At 32.4% G+C, this 17297-nt stretch overlaps 2 protein-coding genes across 2 annotated transcripts; both read right to left on the bottom strand.

The window, feature by feature from the left end:
- Nucleotides 1-640: 640 nt before the first annotated feature.
- Nucleotides 641-3260, bottom strand: LOC129911628 (uncharacterized). The gene is made up of 10 exons (XM_055989487.1): nt 3053-3260; nt 2900-2989; nt 2731-2840; nt 2582-2676; nt 2403-2531; nt 2197-2345; nt 1999-2143; nt 1698-1939; nt 1497-1638; nt 641-681 (listed from the first exon to the last, which is right to left on the bottom strand). Exons 1-10 carry the CDS (start codon nt 3134-3136, stop codon nt 641-643), a joined length of 1227 nt encoding a protein of 408 aa, XP_055845462.1. The 5' UTR covers nt 3137-3260.
- A 2252-nt stretch (nt 3261-5512) lies between these two features.
- LOC129921438 (mediator of DNA damage checkpoint protein 1-like) lies at nt 5513-14601 on the bottom strand. The gene is made up of 2 exons (XM_056003262.1): nt 12084-14601; nt 5513-7208 (listed from the first exon to the last, which is right to left on the bottom strand). The coding sequence occupies exons 1-2, from the start codon at nt 14319-14321 to the stop codon at nt 5646-5648; spliced, it is 3801 nt and encodes a 1266-aa protein (XP_055859237.1). The 5' UTR covers nt 14322-14601; the 3' UTR covers nt 5513-5645.
- Nucleotides 14602-17297: the final 2696 nt, after the last annotated feature.

Below are 17297 nucleotides of genomic sequence, written 5' to 3'. Positions count from 1 at the left end.
ACTGAATACGCCCCAGTAGTATTAATTTGCGTTAGCTAATTAGTAGGACCTGAAAAAAGTAAGTGACACTAATGCTCTAAAATACCTGTCATCAAGCCGCTTTTTCATTTTAAAAATTTTGAATTCCTCATTTAAAACACTGTTTATTTTACTTTAAAATACCTATGTAACCTACTCATATTATTTCTTCACTATTTGTTTGACTTTTTGTTTCATACTTTTTAAATTTTCCAAATTATTTTCATTGTTGTTTTAAATTTCAAATTGAATTTACCAAGACGCATTAATTCTTAAAAAGAAAATTTATTATTGTTTGTTCATCGTTTTACCAATTTGTAAGTTATTAAAAGACTTGAAATAATTTAATTAATCTATTTGTAACTTTAATAGAAAATAAAATCGAATAGTAACCAGGACAATTACTTGAACTTCTGTTTGTTGTTAATTTATTACGGAATCAAGGCTTGGGTCGATATTTGTTATTTGGGAATTTTTTTAAACGTTGCAATAATAATACCTTTTGAGAGCATTGAACTAATTTATTTAAGATAGTGCCTTCAGTATTAACATTTGCTGCTCTATATCCTTCTCTCTCTCTATTTTCTTGTTTTGAGAAATCTTCAGTGAAAACTGTAAACATTTAATTTGCCTTTGATTTTTCCCATGAAATTTCAGCGAAAGCTAGATTTTTAAATATAAGGTTTGTTTCTATTTTAACTATAACTTAATTGTAATCTGAAAATAGCCTTACTTCTTTCTAATGCCTTTAAAATATGGTTTTTATAAAATGAAATATATTATATTTTTGTCTGCATAAGCCACTACATGAAAAATATTAAATTGAATAGGATATCCTGGAATCTTAGAATTTTTTTCTGTAGCAGTTTTTTCACTTCCATTTTAGGTAGTAATTTCAAAGATTGGTGACATGCCCCTGCACTCAACGGGCTGCTTTGTCTGGCGATGATGATTTTGAGTAAGTGATGGAGTGTTAGTTACCTCAGTTTTTGGTGAATTTTTTTCATAAGCCCTTGAGATGAAATCAAGCCTTTTTTTCTCAAGTCACTCAACTTTACCTTCACTCTCTTTGATAAATTTTAGTTTTGATTTTTTTTTTCATATTTTAGAATTAAGTTGCATTATGCCAATAAAAAAATAAATAAAATTATCTTTTAAAAACAAAGAGAACTCTATAGTTCCCATCTTTTTGGAGTTCTTTCTATTCAAAGTGTTAGAAAAGGAAATTATTAAATATTTATTGAATCTCAAGCCTTAACTACATTGGCTCAAAAAGTGAAAAAGTACAAAAGTGAAAATTTTCAAACGCATTTTTGTATTGTTTTTCGGGCTGGGAAATAAAAACAAAAGAAGCAGAAAACTTATTTTTTCGTCCAAAAAACATATTGTTTACTCTTTTTTACAAAAAAATTGCGCTTGCGAGAAAAAAAATATTTTCACTTTTGTACTTTTTCAAAAAGTGGTGAATGTAGTTAAGCCTTCAGTAAACAAATCATCATCATTGTCCAACAGTATCGAACAATCAGCAGCATCCGATATTCTTGTTCGACACAAAAGTTTATAGTCTCGACAGAGTTGACTGCACATAACTGGTGGAGATATTGATGTCTTAACATGAACCTGCAAGGATAGTATAATTTAATACAATCAATTTCAATTCATACTCTCCAACAACTAACCTCCAAATACTCCTCATCAACTTCATAGGGCACCAAATCAGTCAAAACAGAAATTACAGCCTTAAACTCTGTTGCATTGAAAACAAATTTCATATCACCAATATGAAGCTTATACCATTTATCATAAGTTTCTGTTTTATCATCATGGAACATAAGTACTGTACGAATCGAAAGAAGCAAATGAGCCATGATTTCTTTAGATCCAGTTTCAGCAACAAGTTTTAAGCGATCTTTTATGAATTCTTAAAGAAATGCAAAATATACATATGTTAAAATTGAGATAACGTTTAGACCTACTTACTTTTAATATAGGAAAAACACTCCGTTGAAGAGTGTTTTGCTATCAATCCTAAAAGAATCAAGTAGTTTTTCCAACCTACGAAATTTTCTCCAGTTGATATGATGAGAAGAGTTTTAAGAACTTCTAAATCATTTCCAGCAACAGCCTACAAACATGTCTTTGAAAAAAGGAATAGACAAAAAAATATGATGTACCTACTTTTTGATAAAAATTGCTAACTAGAACATAATCATCAAAATTATGTTTCATCCAATCGCTAAAACTTGCAAATGCAACTTTTGTAGATCTTTTGTTCATTGAAACAATGATCTTCAAATGGCTGGTTAAAAATTTGTAATATATTTCTTCTGAAAATCATTTGAAGTTGTTAATAAGGATTCCAGATCGAAAATTAACCTACTTACTGGGAACACTATGGTTCAGTGCATGCATGTAATCAAAATTATTCAACTTAGGGTCGTTAACTAGGTCGTCTAGTAAACGACGAATACTTTCGGCGACGTATTCACTTATCTTTGAACCAACCATGAGATCTGAAAAAGAACTTTATTCAAGTTACTTGATCATTTGTTAAAATCCTTACCATAGTGTCCGGTAATAACTAAATTAGCCATAAGATCAAATTCAGTTTCTAGGAGATCGTTTAAAACAAGTTGAACATGTTCATCGTCAGTTTGGCTAAAAAAATATTATAGTTAAGGACTCTTTTAAGGTAGTTTGTCATAACAATACCTTAGTATATATTCAGCAGCAGTTAGTATACGCAATTGATTAAGGATTCCAAGAACTTTTACACTGCCCAAGTTCCATGGTAATTTACAGAAATAATTAGCAATGCATGACTGAGGGAAGAATATTGTGTAAATTGATAAAATGTATAAAATAATTGTAGGTATATTACCCGTTCTATATAGCTTAATGTTTTCATTAGAAGTAAGAGTTCAGAATTTACTGAATATGGTCCAGAAGCTGAACATCCTTTTTCTACGGCCTAAAAACAAGAATTTTTGTTTGCAAAAAAATGTAAATACTGACTATTCATTTATTTTTTTACTTCACAAACGAATCTTAAACTATTTGGAATCCAAAATAAGCCTTTTTCTTTTGGTTTTTCGGTGTTACTTGCATCAACATTCATGATTAAATCATTTAAATAAATTTAAAATTAAATTTTTGTTGCATTTGAACCAGAATAAACAAATAAATTGTTTTGAAAATAAACAAACAAAAAACCGCCATCATACAACTGACAGAACTGTCATTTGATGCGAAAAAAAAATAGAACTCGGCGTTCAGGTTTTTAATAATAGGATTACCTTGTTTTTGAGGGTCCAAACACGATGCCTCTTGAGTCAAAGACTCAAATTTGACATTTCTCTTGATTTAAGTATTGTTGTTGTTGTATTCCACCAAGAAGCAAAAAGAAATGAAAGGGAATGTTGAAAAAAGAAAGAGTGGAAAAAGAAACGTCAAAAAAGAGTCTCAGAATTTTGGCCCACGACTCTCCGGTCGGATATTTTTTTGTTTTATCTTCTTTCTCTTTTGCACTCATTAGTTTTGAAAAGAGGCGCGCCTCTTGAGGCTTCATGTAATAGCTGACAAAGTTGTTTTTACATCGAATACATCGAATTGAGTTTCGGACTAGATGATTAAGCAAAGTCAAATTTTATATAACATAAAAATGTGTATTCAAAAATATTAACTAGCAAAATAAAATTAACAAATCAATTAGAAAAAAAATTATTCTTCTGTTTAAAAAACCGATGGAAGTTTAGTGTACTCTGAGCACGTGCTACCATCATATGAAACACAGTGCAAATGCACTGCACAAAAATTACAGTTCGAATCCATTGCATACATCGAGCATACCTCAAAATAGAACTCAACGTTCATCGAACAAACTTGAAAATAGAACTCAACGTTCAGGTTTTTAATAGAGCGTACCGATTCCGATTCAAATTGCGTTTTCGAAATCCGCCGATAACGTCTGTAAATTCCATTTTCTTGCTTATGTCGTTTTCTATTGACTTTTGAGATTTTTGTGTAAAATTCTCAGATTTACCACTGCAAATAGAATATGAAATCTAGTTTTGTAATTGTGTGCGAAATCTGTGCGTGTAAAAAAAATAAAACAACAACAAATGTTCAGACAAATGTCAAACAGAGGAGTGTGTGTGAAAGTGCGTGTGTTTGTATGCGTGAATCTTGATAAAAATCCAGAATCAGATTCTTGAATCTCAGATTCATTTTTTTGTCATTTTTTTGAATCTCAAGACGCAAATAGATCATGAAATCTGAGATTTGTCCACTATTTCCCCTCTTCAGCCCCCCTTTCAGCTGTCAAATTCACAAATCTCATTCTGAGATTCGTCAATAGAAAACGACATTAAATAAATCGAAATTTCTTTCAAATTCAGGGATTTATGAATTAAAAAGTTATGATTTTCAACGAGATTTCTATTATTTTGATGAAATAAAATGGATTTCAAAAATTTTATGATAAAAGTTACAGAACATGGGCACTGATGGATGCTTATGGAATTGGGATTTCTTTTGATATGAAAATACCCCAATACCCTTTTTGGAAAACATTTTTCTTGAATCTTGAAAAATATCGTATACTACTACTGCAATTAAAAAAAAAAAAAAAACCATCGGGGCAAATTCATAGTCGTTTTTAGACTCCAGTCTCTCTTAGATTGAGATTTATCCAATGTTATTTGTATAGGATAAACTTCAGTCTATCTTAGTAGAAACTAAGACAGCGTCTATGAATATGGCCCGATATCGTCAACTATAGTCCCATAGCGAAACTATTGTACATACCGAAATCTATCTTCGAAGCCGAAGTTCTTTCATTTCACTTAAAATCCATTCACTCTCCGACTCAACATGGTATTGTAATGGACAGGTTAACAACCGTTACCAATTTGTTAGCCCTGCAAAATTCTCCCCACTTCTCTTCTTACGCCAAAAACTTCCTCCCCTACATTTAATAATTTTATTTTGTTCAATTTAATTTAATGATCAAATTTTGTTATTATTGTTTTTTCTTTTTAAATACTTTTTTTAAATACTTTTAAAAACAAAACAATAGCAGAATCCCTTCGTAATGAAAACGAAAAGTTTCATACCATTTGTAATTACAAGCGGATTTTGAGGTTCGGGATTCGAAGTTTTCTGAATAGGTATATTCTACTTACAGCTCGAATAGCTCATATAGTCTTTTCCAATATCTCTCGATTCACCCCAGAACATTGTTTATAGAATCTACAGAGCTGTCATGGCGACCTAACAGCACCACCAAATAATGGTAAGCTAACGTACGAACTAAAAAATATGTTAAGTTCCAAACAGAAATGTATATCTTCTCCCCTTACTCCCATTATTGAAATCGATCTAAGTGCAAAAAATCTAAAAATCAGGATCCCAATCGCTAAGTACAAAAAACGATCCAACGATTAACGAACAAAGAAAAATCGACCAACGATTGTATAGAAAAAAAACATCATAATTATGTATCTTAATGAAAAATAAAAACAAATGATTTATTATTACATTTAATCCATTACTAACTAAATTTTTGTGTTTAAAATTTGTATAAACAACTTAATTTACTTATTTTCATTATTATCTCTTATCATTATTTACACCATTAGATCTTCTTCATTTTTTATACAAATATCCTTTGTAGGTGATGTGTCTGGAAGTATAAGCTCACTGTCACCAACATCCATTAAATCTGGTTCAATTTTGGTGGCGGAAATGTCCATGTTGGTAATGGTGTTATTTTCAACGATATGTACATTTCGTTTAACATTCATTGTTGTTAGAGAAACGTTTGACGACACAGATGGAGTCGGTTGTATACTACTTGGCGTCTTGGATGACGATCTTCTTACACTTCCACTACGAGATGAAGGTTTCACGTGCACCGTTCTCTTCCTATAACCAATAATTTTCTTTTGCCTATCATAAATTGGAATAAATTGTTGACCTCTTGTTCTAATCGATTTGTCTTTTGGATATGATGACAAATATGATTGTAAAAATTTCAATGTGCATGTGGCATCTTCAACAGACAATGAAATATCACCCAAAACATCATTCATTCGACTAAGTCTTTCATATCCTGAGGCAAATTTTAAATAATTTGCATTCTCTTCAAGAAGCGCATTGATTCTCGCACAAACAGAATTAAATTCAGAACGTTCGGTTTTTATAACTGGCGATGGTGTTTCAGAGGATTCGGGAACAACTACATTGTTATCCGATTCATTATCTAATTGTTGTTGTTTAACTATCGCTGGGATATAATTTTTATTTGTTTCTAAATCTTTTCTAGTAATAATTTTCGTTTTCATTACAATGTAAGAGGGAAGTTCAAAAATTTGAATTTTTGAACTATTACTTTCATTTCCACCGAATTGCGAGTGGTATTGATTTATACTTGCATCAGGGCTTTCATTTAATTTGATTTTATTTAAAAATGAATCATCATTTGGAAGAAAATTAGTTGTAGGCTTGAATGGTGATAGAACGATCGTTTCATCTTCAAGTTCTTTCTTTGGTTCTACTATTTCACTTTCCGTAGGTGTTTTAGTTTCCATTGGGATAGCTGCAGGTTGCTGATTTGATATGCAAGCATCTGCTAATGCTGCCTCAGGAGTTGTTATCGTCGGTGTAGATTCTTTTATCGGACTCATTATTTTCTCTTTAGGAATTATTGGATCTTTAATTTGTAAAGATGACGGTGAAGCTTTTGGTATGGGTACCGGTTTTGGTTGGGTGTTCAATTTAGATTTAAGGGCTGTTTGTCTAGTAATCTTTCTCGACGGATATAATCTTCCATCGGGTTTCTTATTATTATCAAGATCAGATGTTGAAGAAGAATCTTCGCATACTGGTGGTGGTGTTGCTTTTATTGTTGGTTCATTTGCTAATGCTGAATCTAAATTTGGAGCAATTGGCGGACTTTTATCATCTTTTGTCGAATTGTCTTTTTGTGTTGAAGATATCTTTTCGGTAGTTTTTTTTATTGGAGACGAAATACTTTTCTCTTTCTCTGCCGATTCAGCTATAATTGGCATGGATTTGATTGGATGAATTGTTTTTTCCTTTTTTCCTTTTTTACATTTGTTATTTGTTTCTGAAATTTCAGTTGAGACTGTAGTCGTCGTCGGCGGAATGGTTGGTAACTTTGGCTCAGACTAGAAGTAGATAGAATTCAGTATTATAAGATGTATTATCGAAAAGTGAAAATGATTCGTATCGAAAGAACCAGTGGCGTAGATAGGGGGGGGATCAGGGGGATATATCCCCCCCCATTGGAATCGATAAATTGTACAGTATAACCAGTCATGAACAAATAAGTTGAAGAAACGCACTCTAAAAAAACGCTATGGATTTCAAGTTCTTGATTAGCTTAAAGGTTATAAATATGGTTACCAACTCTCGTTGCCAATAAGTCGGTGTTTCAAAGAGTGAGTTTCAGTGGCGTACGTTGAGTCGTGAGGGCCCCGGGACAAGACTAAATTTTGGGGCCTCTTTGATATTTGGGGGCCCCTTAGATACAAAAAAAGTACGTATACGCCATAATTTTTTTTTGTGTATGGCTTATTTATTTTTAGGTTTATTTTAATGTTTTAATATGTTCGTAATGCACTTTGCTATACTTACTTAACATTTCTATCATAAAAGTAGTAAATACTTGTTCTAGGGGCCCCTAAAATTAAATAGTTAGAGACCCCTAAAATAAATTTTTTTTAGCTTAGAATTGATAGTTCTTGGGGCGTCTGTTCTGAAATAATATGTACATGTACATATTTGATTTTCCATCATCAAACATAGTTTATTTCTTTTGGGGCCCCTGAAAAATTATTTTTGGGACCTCAAAATTAAGTGCTTAGAGGCCCCTAAATTGATATTTAATTTTCCATTTGATTGTTTTGAACCACTGAAGTAATAGCTTTTGAGAATCCTCAAATAATATTTGTCATGTCATCAGAAAATTTGATGAAAATTTTTGTTCTCCTTAGTATCTAATAGATTTTGGGGCCCACAAATTAATATTTGATTGCCTCTCAACTAAAGGGGTTCCTGAGAAATTATTTTTTGGGACCCTTCATATAATATTTTTGGATCCCCGAAGTCATATTTTTTGGGGCTCCTAAAGTAATATTTAGTAATCCATCAACAAATGTAATTTAATTTAAAAAAAGTAAAAGCATTTGGGGCCCCTGAAGGGCCCTGACTTGAAGTTGTTTTTTGCTTTTTTTGGGCCCTTAATGTATTTTTTGTGGTTGCAAAGATTTTTCAAGTAATATTTTTTGGGGCCCTTAGATAAAATTATAATTTTTCTTTTAAAAAAGCAGTTAATTTTTTTTGGGGCCCATGGGGTAACCTTTTTATCAGATCAATATATTTTGTGTGGTTACCAATCCATTATACATTACACTGAATGACATAATCCCTTGTGTCCGAAGTGATTCAAATACATTTCAATTTACTTCGTAGCTCAATTTATGCTAACAGTTTCCTTCTCTGCATTGTCTCCAGTGGGGGCCCTGAGGTCGGTCGGGGGCCCCGGGGCGTCGCCCTGCTTGCCCCAATTGAGTGTACGCCCCTGGTGAGTTTAGACTTGGTCTAAGCTATTGAGCTCGCCAAAGATTGAAGGGATCAACTAAAAATTAAACGGGCAGAAAACGACTCATTTTCGAAAATGTTTGTAGTTTCGAAAAAGTAGCTGAAGTCCTTGACATAGGCGTTAAACATAAGAGAATAGGGAAGCGACAAAAGAATCATTCGAACCCTTCGATTCAAAGAACAGAAAAGAATATTTTCGTGTTACTATTTTCAATCTTTACCTCGATTTCTATGTAATGGGCCTCGGAGAAAAATGTACAAACCATGAAAACATACTAGAAGGGTTTTCGGTTCTGTCAAAGGATTCTTCGTCTGAAATAGACAAAGCAGCTAAAGAGTTTAATGAAACTGTTTAGTTTTACCACACATTTGGCTCAAGGACCATCTTCTATTCTTCCACAGAGAAAACTAGACCACATAAAATAGAACAAACACAATAAGATTTCCTTATGATTTTCATCCAAAAAGGAAATATTATTAAAGCAATCGGGTTTTCCTTATTCTTTTGAAATATGTACTTTTGTAGGGTTTTGCCAAGAAAAAAAAAAATAACATCATGTCGGGGATCGAACTAAAGACCTTAACTCTCTAGTGGCACATCTTCCACCTTTACCAACTCAGTATAGAAATATTGGTCACAATTTTTGTTCTAGTGCCAAGTTGAAAAATCGAAATTATGAAATTTTTACTAAAATTTTAAAAAGATTTTCTCCATGAAAATAATATTTAATTATAAATTGTTGATTTTAATAAAGTTTTTTCATGAAACAGTTTAATAAGAAAATCTGTTAGTTTTAAGGTGGTCCTGGTCATATTTTTCTCTGTGTGAAGAATTAAAAACTCAGAAAAGATAATTGATCAGAAGGAATAATACTTCCTTTATGAACTCATTGAAAGCGCTCGATAGCTGCCCCGAAAAAAGTTTTCCTAACATTTTATTAAAGATATAAGCTACACTGCTGGTTTCAACGTCAACAACCTAAAAACTTTATCCAATTTTAAGAGAACAAAAACAGTACAGAGAAGCATTATTAAAACTTAAAAACAAATTTGCGGACTAGATCTATCCCCCCCCTTAGCGAAAAGCTATCTACGCCACTGGAAAGAACAATAAGAGAAATAGTGCAGCATAAGCCATAAATTAGTTAAATGAGAAAAGAAAACAAAAATGTAATTGAAGCCTGCTAAATTAACATAGAACATTTTTCAAATACGTTAATTTATTTGGTCTTGTGTACGCTGCTGATGTTTAGCTGAAGTTTTTTACTTAAAATTCTTCAAATATGATGATCGATGATTTAATGATCAAAATACAAGCAGTTTAAGCAAGCTTACGGTGACTACTAATATGAAGCATTGCAAAAGGGCCTTCCATAGTCGACAAGTAGAAGCTTCTAATTACTTCCCCATGAAGGAGTGTTCCCAATAAGGCACTTGCAATAAATGAGGATAGCGGAAAAATTCATTTATAGGATCATCAGTTCCAGTTAGGCCGAACTACTTGGAACACATAATATGAGGTACTCAGACGTATTCAGACCACAGATAATAATTAATAATAATAACTTTAACTATATGCCTGTAAGGCCTAAGGTCTTATCTAGAAAGATAGGAAAGAATTTTTTTTTTTGGTACAGTGAATTGATAATAAGATGATTATTATCTCATATAATCCCACAGGTTGCTTCCAAGCTGGGGGATAAGGAAAAGAATGCTGCCTGAGGTAGGGCTCGAACCCACACCTCTAGGTTAGCAGTCAAGCACTACATCCACTTCACCATTGCCACCCGCAAAATCCATAAGATCCATAAGAAGAACATCTTATCTTGCCAAATAACATGAAGTTGAGCATAGCGACACCTAATAACATTTAAGAGCTCTCCACGAAGCAACAAAAACATAAGTGTTCCAGTGTCGAAAAATTGCGAAAAAAATTTGCGAAATTTTCCGAAAAAATTTGCGAAATTTTCCGGAAAATTTTGGAAAGTAATGTTGGAAATTAAACTTAATTTTAAAGTCGTGAGTTGAAACACTGAAAAAGGAGCCCATTTCGGACATATGTATGTACATTGTACACACAAAATGTTCTATTTCGAGACACCGGATCTCGAATAAAATAATAGATCTAAGGAACCAGTTTCGGTAAAGGTCTTATCTCTAGGGACAGATCAATATGTGCAATAAACAGCTATGATGTATACAATTCACTTGGGCCAGATCATACATGATATCATCATACAGATATCATCATACAGATAGCATCTTTGCGAGAACTTTGAAGTTATTATGATAAATATAAAAATAAATTGTTTTAAGACCAATAAGTCTATCATCCTTATAACTTGAAACTTTGGAAAGAATGATAGGTATTTATCCAAGACAGAAAAAAAAACTCTGGCACAACATGTCTACATAAAGGGCAACTCGGTGGAGATTGCTCTCCATTCTTCGGTAAGTACTATTGAATATACGTTTCTCTATGAAGATTACACTCTGGTAGCCTTTTTAGGCATAGAGGGTGATTTAATAATGTCAGAAATTCAGCAATTATGAATGCTATCTATCATAATCGATCTAAAAATAGATGACCTCCTTAAGATGATGAGAATCACAGAAGTATCAGTTCAGAGTTGATAAACTTCAAAATACATAGAGAAATCAACAGAGGGACCCCTCAAGGAAGGGTCTTATCACCTCCCCTACGAAGTTGGTAGTCTACAAACTGCTATTAAAACGGAACTTATTCTCTTCAGGATAAAATACAAGATTCCGGACTTCAAACCCCCAACAACTAAAGACAACAACAAAGACAACACTCATTCTATTAAATAAAGCTAAAAATGTAGGACTCAGAAAAAACTAATAATGTAGGCTCAATATTGAGGAAAGAGTTAAAAAAAAAAACAATGTGCCACTCTTTTCAGACAATTGGTGTATAATTGGTTTCTTTTTTAACATGGCTCACGTTCAGAGTGTTTGTTGAATTTAAATCGGTTGTATATTAGCTCTACCATAAGTGATCAACAGGGCACTGCTTAACACGCCAAACGAAAAGGTGTGTTCTCTAATTACTTCTGCAGGAGCTGCATGGGTGATGAAGAAGAAGAAACAGTTAAACATCTTCTTTGCACTCTTCCGGCGCTCTCCAATAAAACAAAACTCAATCTAAGAATCTTCTATGAAGATGCAATAAAAAAAAAAAGTAAAAAGTGTCTCCCTATTCATAAGAAGTTCTGAGTTTTTCGACTAGTAGGTTCTTAACTAGCTAGTCTTTTATCATAATGGTACCGTGAGTTCTAAGTGAATCAGATTTTCGTCCGACAGCCATTTTAACCTAAATTATGATCCTCTCAAATTTAAGGTGATAACAGAGCCAAAAAATAAAGTGAAAATGTGAAGATATAGTTAAAAAATAAAGAAAAAAAACATTTACTACTTACTTTTTCTTCTGTAGTTGTCGTCACCGCACATACTAAAGACGACTCGCGAACATCATTTGCTGGTACTGTTGGCTCATCATCTTTCTTTTCCTCAATATTGGTTTGAACCAACTTTGTTGTTGTTTCTTTTTCGGTTTTCTTCATCGATTCCATAATCTTTCCAACCGCATTTTTACTCAATCGAATACTAAATTCTTTTGGTTCAACTAAACTCTCCCATATTTGTTGCTTCTTTCCATTTGTCGTTACATTTTCTTCAATTTTCTTTTCATCTTTTTTACCACAATCCGATGTTGGTATAGATTTCATATTTTCATCTTCTTTTACAGCCTCCTCCATTAAAGTTTTTTGATTTTCATCTTCCCTTCCCGAATGTTCCATTAATATTGACTCTTTTGTAATTGTAGTTTCTTTTAATTTAAGTTTACTTGGTGGCTTAATAGATTTCAATGTAAAATGTGAAAATTTAAATCCAGCACTTTTAATTGGTGTAGTTGTTACATTATGTTGATTGATTTGTGCTTCTGTATCAATTGGCTGAGAGATTCTCTTCATTATTTTCGGACTTGAAAATATTACAATATCTTTTTCTTTCTCTTCTGTTTTTTTATCAGTATTTGATGATAGATTGTTGGTCGTCCCAGAAGAAGAATTGTGAATATTTTCTAAAGGCATTTTATTTGAAGAGGTGTCATTATTATTGACTACTTCTTTCTGTGGTGAACCAAACAAACTGTTGATTTTACTAAGAGCACCTAAAGTTGGTGATAGTATTTTAGGAGCACTTGGCTGTTCCTTCCTTGGTTCATCAACATTTTTACTTTTACTCAGTGGTCCTATTAAAGAAGTTAGTTGCATTTTGGGAGTACTTTTCTGTTGAACCATTTCTTTTCTTGGTTCCTCAACATTGTTGATCTTATTAATTGGGCCAATCGGCATCGAAGGAAGCTGTAATTCCTTCCTAAATTCCTCAACATTATTAGTTTTACTAAGAGTACTGATTTTACTGATTGGGGTAATCGCCATAGAAGAAAGCTGTAATTCCTTCCTAACTTCTTCCACATGGTTGCTTTTACTAAGAGTCGCCACAGCAACTGGCAACGCTTTCAACCCAGTGTTTTCTTCCTTCTTTGCTCCATCTCCATTGTTAACCAATGGAACTATAGCAGGAGGAGGAACAGGAGCAGGAATTGCCCTTATAATAGTTTGTGGAATTTCATCTTCAATATTATTTGTATTATTCAAATGTTTAAGTGAAAATTTCGATCTATCTGGAAAGACAAATTTCTTTCCATTCTTCTTAACAACCAACTTTGATTTCTTACTTGCATTTGAGTTGGCCTTTTTCTTTTCCAACAAATTCAAATTTCTCTTTTTATCTGAATTTTTTGATAAAGATTTTGTTGAAAACAATATTGAACCATTTTTTGATTTTTTCAAATCCGGTTCTAAACTCTCATCGCGAGTTACTTTTCTTTTCAATTCTTTATTTTGTTTGCCATCGCCTCCAACTCCCCCCAAAAGATCTAAAGAAAATACCCCTTCATTATAATCATCTGAAAGATTCAATGAATCTGAACAAATATCAGATATATCCGCCGTGTCTAGATTAAAATCTAAAGTAAAATCATCTGTAACATGTTTGTCTAAAGCATAATCAAGAAATGAATCATCTTCGATGCCAACAGCACAACGATTTGCACCACTTAATTCGTGATTTGATAGAATTCTTACTTTTGTGGCAGAGGCAGAATCTGGTGGAGGAATTATTGAAGATAAATTAAAGACTGTTGCTTTTTGGACAGTCGGCTTGACTGTTGCAATGCTTTTATATTTATCTAGCCTTTGTAAAATGGAGTTTTGTGTAATGCGATTAAGAAATGATGCATTTGCTCTGTCATAGGAAAAATGAGATTGTTGTAGTGTCTCATTTGTTAATGGAGTCGTTATTGCCGGTTCATTATTGAAGGTTTGTATTTGGGCAGGTGTAGACAACACTTCTGTATTTAATATTTTAATAAAATTTGATTTATTTGTAGTGGAAGTTGTAATAAGTGCATTTGTCTCATTATCATCATTTGAGACAGTTTGTAATGTGTTGCATTTATCAATTAATAATTCTGTATCCAATGCATTTGGCGGTGTTGTTGGAGGAGGAGGAGGATATTCTTGGGAATAATTAAGTGTTTTTGGTAAAATAAAATCTTCATACTCTTCCAAGTATTCTATGTCTTCCATTTTTTTTTCTTTAGTTTTATTTTTAGAAAATAATACCGATGTTTGGGATGCACATTTAACAAAGTGAATTGTGTATATCAAATTTTATTTATGGAATATACACATTTTGTATGAAATTAAAGGTTTTTTTTTTATAATTTATCACATTTAGATTTAATTGGTTTTTATAAATTTATTAATAAATTAGCTTTGCTTTTATCTCAAATTAATTTTTATACACATATGTCAAAATAAAAATTATGGTTAATTATATTTTTTTTTTATAACAACATACAACAAAAACAAATGCAAAATGGCGGCGGCTAGATGTTTGGCTGTTATTTTGACACTTTTGTGGTTAAATTTTTGAAAACTAGGAGACGCTATAACTATATAGTTTTGTTTGTGGTAGCGTTGCCGTTGGGTTGAAATTTTGAGAGAAATGAGTAGTGGCGCCACCTGGATTTCAAATTAATTATGGCCAGAAGAATATGCATTTTTTGTTTTAGATTTTGGAGTCGAAAGGTGTGATAAGAATTATTATAGCCTGTTTTCATTAGAACCTAAAAGAGGTAATTACGCAAATTATCTCATTTCGAATGTCAAATTCTATAGAAAAAAATTGAAATCTGAACTGACCTTATAGCCTGGTACGCTGTTTGCGCTAAATTTAAGCTCCCATACAAATTATCGAAAAATTTTAGCCGAGCTAAAATGAGTCCCATACAAATTATCGATAACTCGTATGGGAATTTTATCTTGGCTAAAATTTAGCGCGAGCAGCGTACCAGGCTTATAGACTTAGAGCCTTAAGCCTGGTACGCTGCTCGCGCTAAATTTTAGCTCCCATACAAATTATCGAAAAATTTTAGCTGAGCTAAAATGAGTCCCATACAAATTATCGATAACTTGTATGGGAATTTTATCTCGGATAAAATTTAGCTCGAACTGCGTACCAGGCATTAGGAATAAGCTCTTTCTGAGGTTTATCTGACTATTGAAAAATTGACCCTAAGAAATGTGTGTATACTTTCTTTTTTCAGCGTTTTTTTGTCGTTATAATTGGTTGTTGGTGTGGGATGGCACTAAGAATCAAATACAGTGTTAAGCCTGGTACGCAGATCGCGCTAAATTTTAGCCGAGATAAAATTCACATACAAGTTATCGATAATCGAAAAATCGATAAAAACTGGCCCTAAAAACTATTAGAAAAATATACTTTGATTTCTATAAAAAAAAAAACTTTTTGACTAGTGAATTCGAACAAGGCATTCGATTTTTTCTGCCCTGCTCGAATTCACTAGTCAAAAAGTTTTTTTTATAGAAATCAAAGTATATTTATCTAATGGTTTTTTGTGCACTGAGCTCGAATCCGAAGTCAGAAAAATTCTATCACATCACGTTTTTGAGATATTACCATGCAAAACATCACAAAAATAGTGTTTTGGACATTCAAAATTCAATATCTCAAAAACTTTTCACATAAGAGCTATTCTAATGCTAGATTCAAATTAAGAAAGTCAAAGGCCATTAGAAAAGTATAATTTAGTTTCTATGGAAAATTATTTCTCGCCAATATTACTGTCATTTACGGAAAAATCGATCTTAAAAATCGTTTTTTTTTTGTTTTTTTCAATTTTTCTCGATATTTTCTAAAACAAAAGTACAGTTTCTCCAAACAATCTTAAATAATAGGTTTTAATCTAAATAATTTCATTCCAAACTTTTCAAAAATCAAAAATTTTTTCGGTAACTTTTTTGATTGAAAAATAGGCTATTTTTTCAAATTAAATTCGTCAAAAATCCAAAAATTCATTTTTTGCTCAAAAAACATTTTTGATAGATAGAAAACACAACAAAGTAGTTTTTAACCAAGTTTTGTTAAAATTCAACCATTTTTGTAAAAGATAAAAATAAAAAATCAAAAAATTGTATTTTTGCATTTTTTCCAATATTTTTGAGGTTATAGCCTGGTACGCTGCTCTCGCTAAATTTTAGCTCCCATACAAATTATCGAAAAATTTTATCTCAGCTTAAATGGATCCCATACAAATTATCGATAACTTGTATGGGAATTTTATCTTGGCTAAAATTTAGCGCGAGCAGCGTACCAGGCTTATAGAAAAAAATTGTTTGAGTAAAAGTTGTAGACATTTATACTACCTACAACTTTTGCATTTGACTTTTTTCGATAGGACGTCTAGTTTTGACAGAAATCGTAAAAAACCATGATTTTTGACACCCACCCCACTTTTTCGCCCACCCACCCCCTTTCCCCCAATTTTTTTGTGGGCAATTTATTTTTCCCCTTTCATATACCATTTATACTAAATTTTCCCACCACCCATATGCTGCTAATAATTTTTTTATTTTCAAAAATTATTGGCACTGGTCTATAGAAATAATAGCTGCATTTTATAATGACCCAATGATCCATATAAAAACACTTGTCAATAAAATTGCACATTTTTTATGTTTTATGAAATTTCATAGCTGTTTTACTAATTTAGCATCGCTGATTTCAAATCTGCCCTCAGCTTTTTCTTGCATGTCTAGATTGGGTGATACAGGTACCTACTAAAATGTAGAAAAATATCGATTATTGAGATTTTATAACGGTAATACCTCGAAAGCACGAACTAATTTCTAAAATTCTGATTTCGGACTCAAGCTCAACAATAATCCAAAACATTTAGGGCCAGTTGTACAGAGGTGGTTCAGCTTCGGATCAGGAGTTTAAACCACCGATTTCGGCGGATGTGGCTATTTTTACATATGTGGACCTTCCACCACTGCTAAACCGGAACCTTAGCACCCATTTCAGAAGATGAAAGTTACTGAACCACGGATTAAATATTTGTGCAACTGGCCCTTAGTGCCTGGCTACACGGTGATTTTTCAATCGCCTAAGCAGTGAATTTGTAGGCAAGAGGGATGAGGAATGAAGGGGGAAGATGCTCACGAAGGGAACTGAATTTTCTGAGGGTAGTACAGTTC

The sequence above is a fragment of the Episyrphus balteatus genome, chromosome 1 (assembly GCF_945859705.1).
Source record: "Episyrphus balteatus chromosome 1, idEpiBalt1.1, whole genome shotgun sequence".
In the NCBI taxonomy this organism is placed as follows: Eukaryota; Metazoa; Arthropoda; class Insecta; order Diptera; family Syrphidae; genus Episyrphus; species Episyrphus balteatus.
The sequence above is the reverse complement of the archived record's forward strand: the minus strand, read 5'-3'. Positions and strand labels throughout refer to the sequence as shown.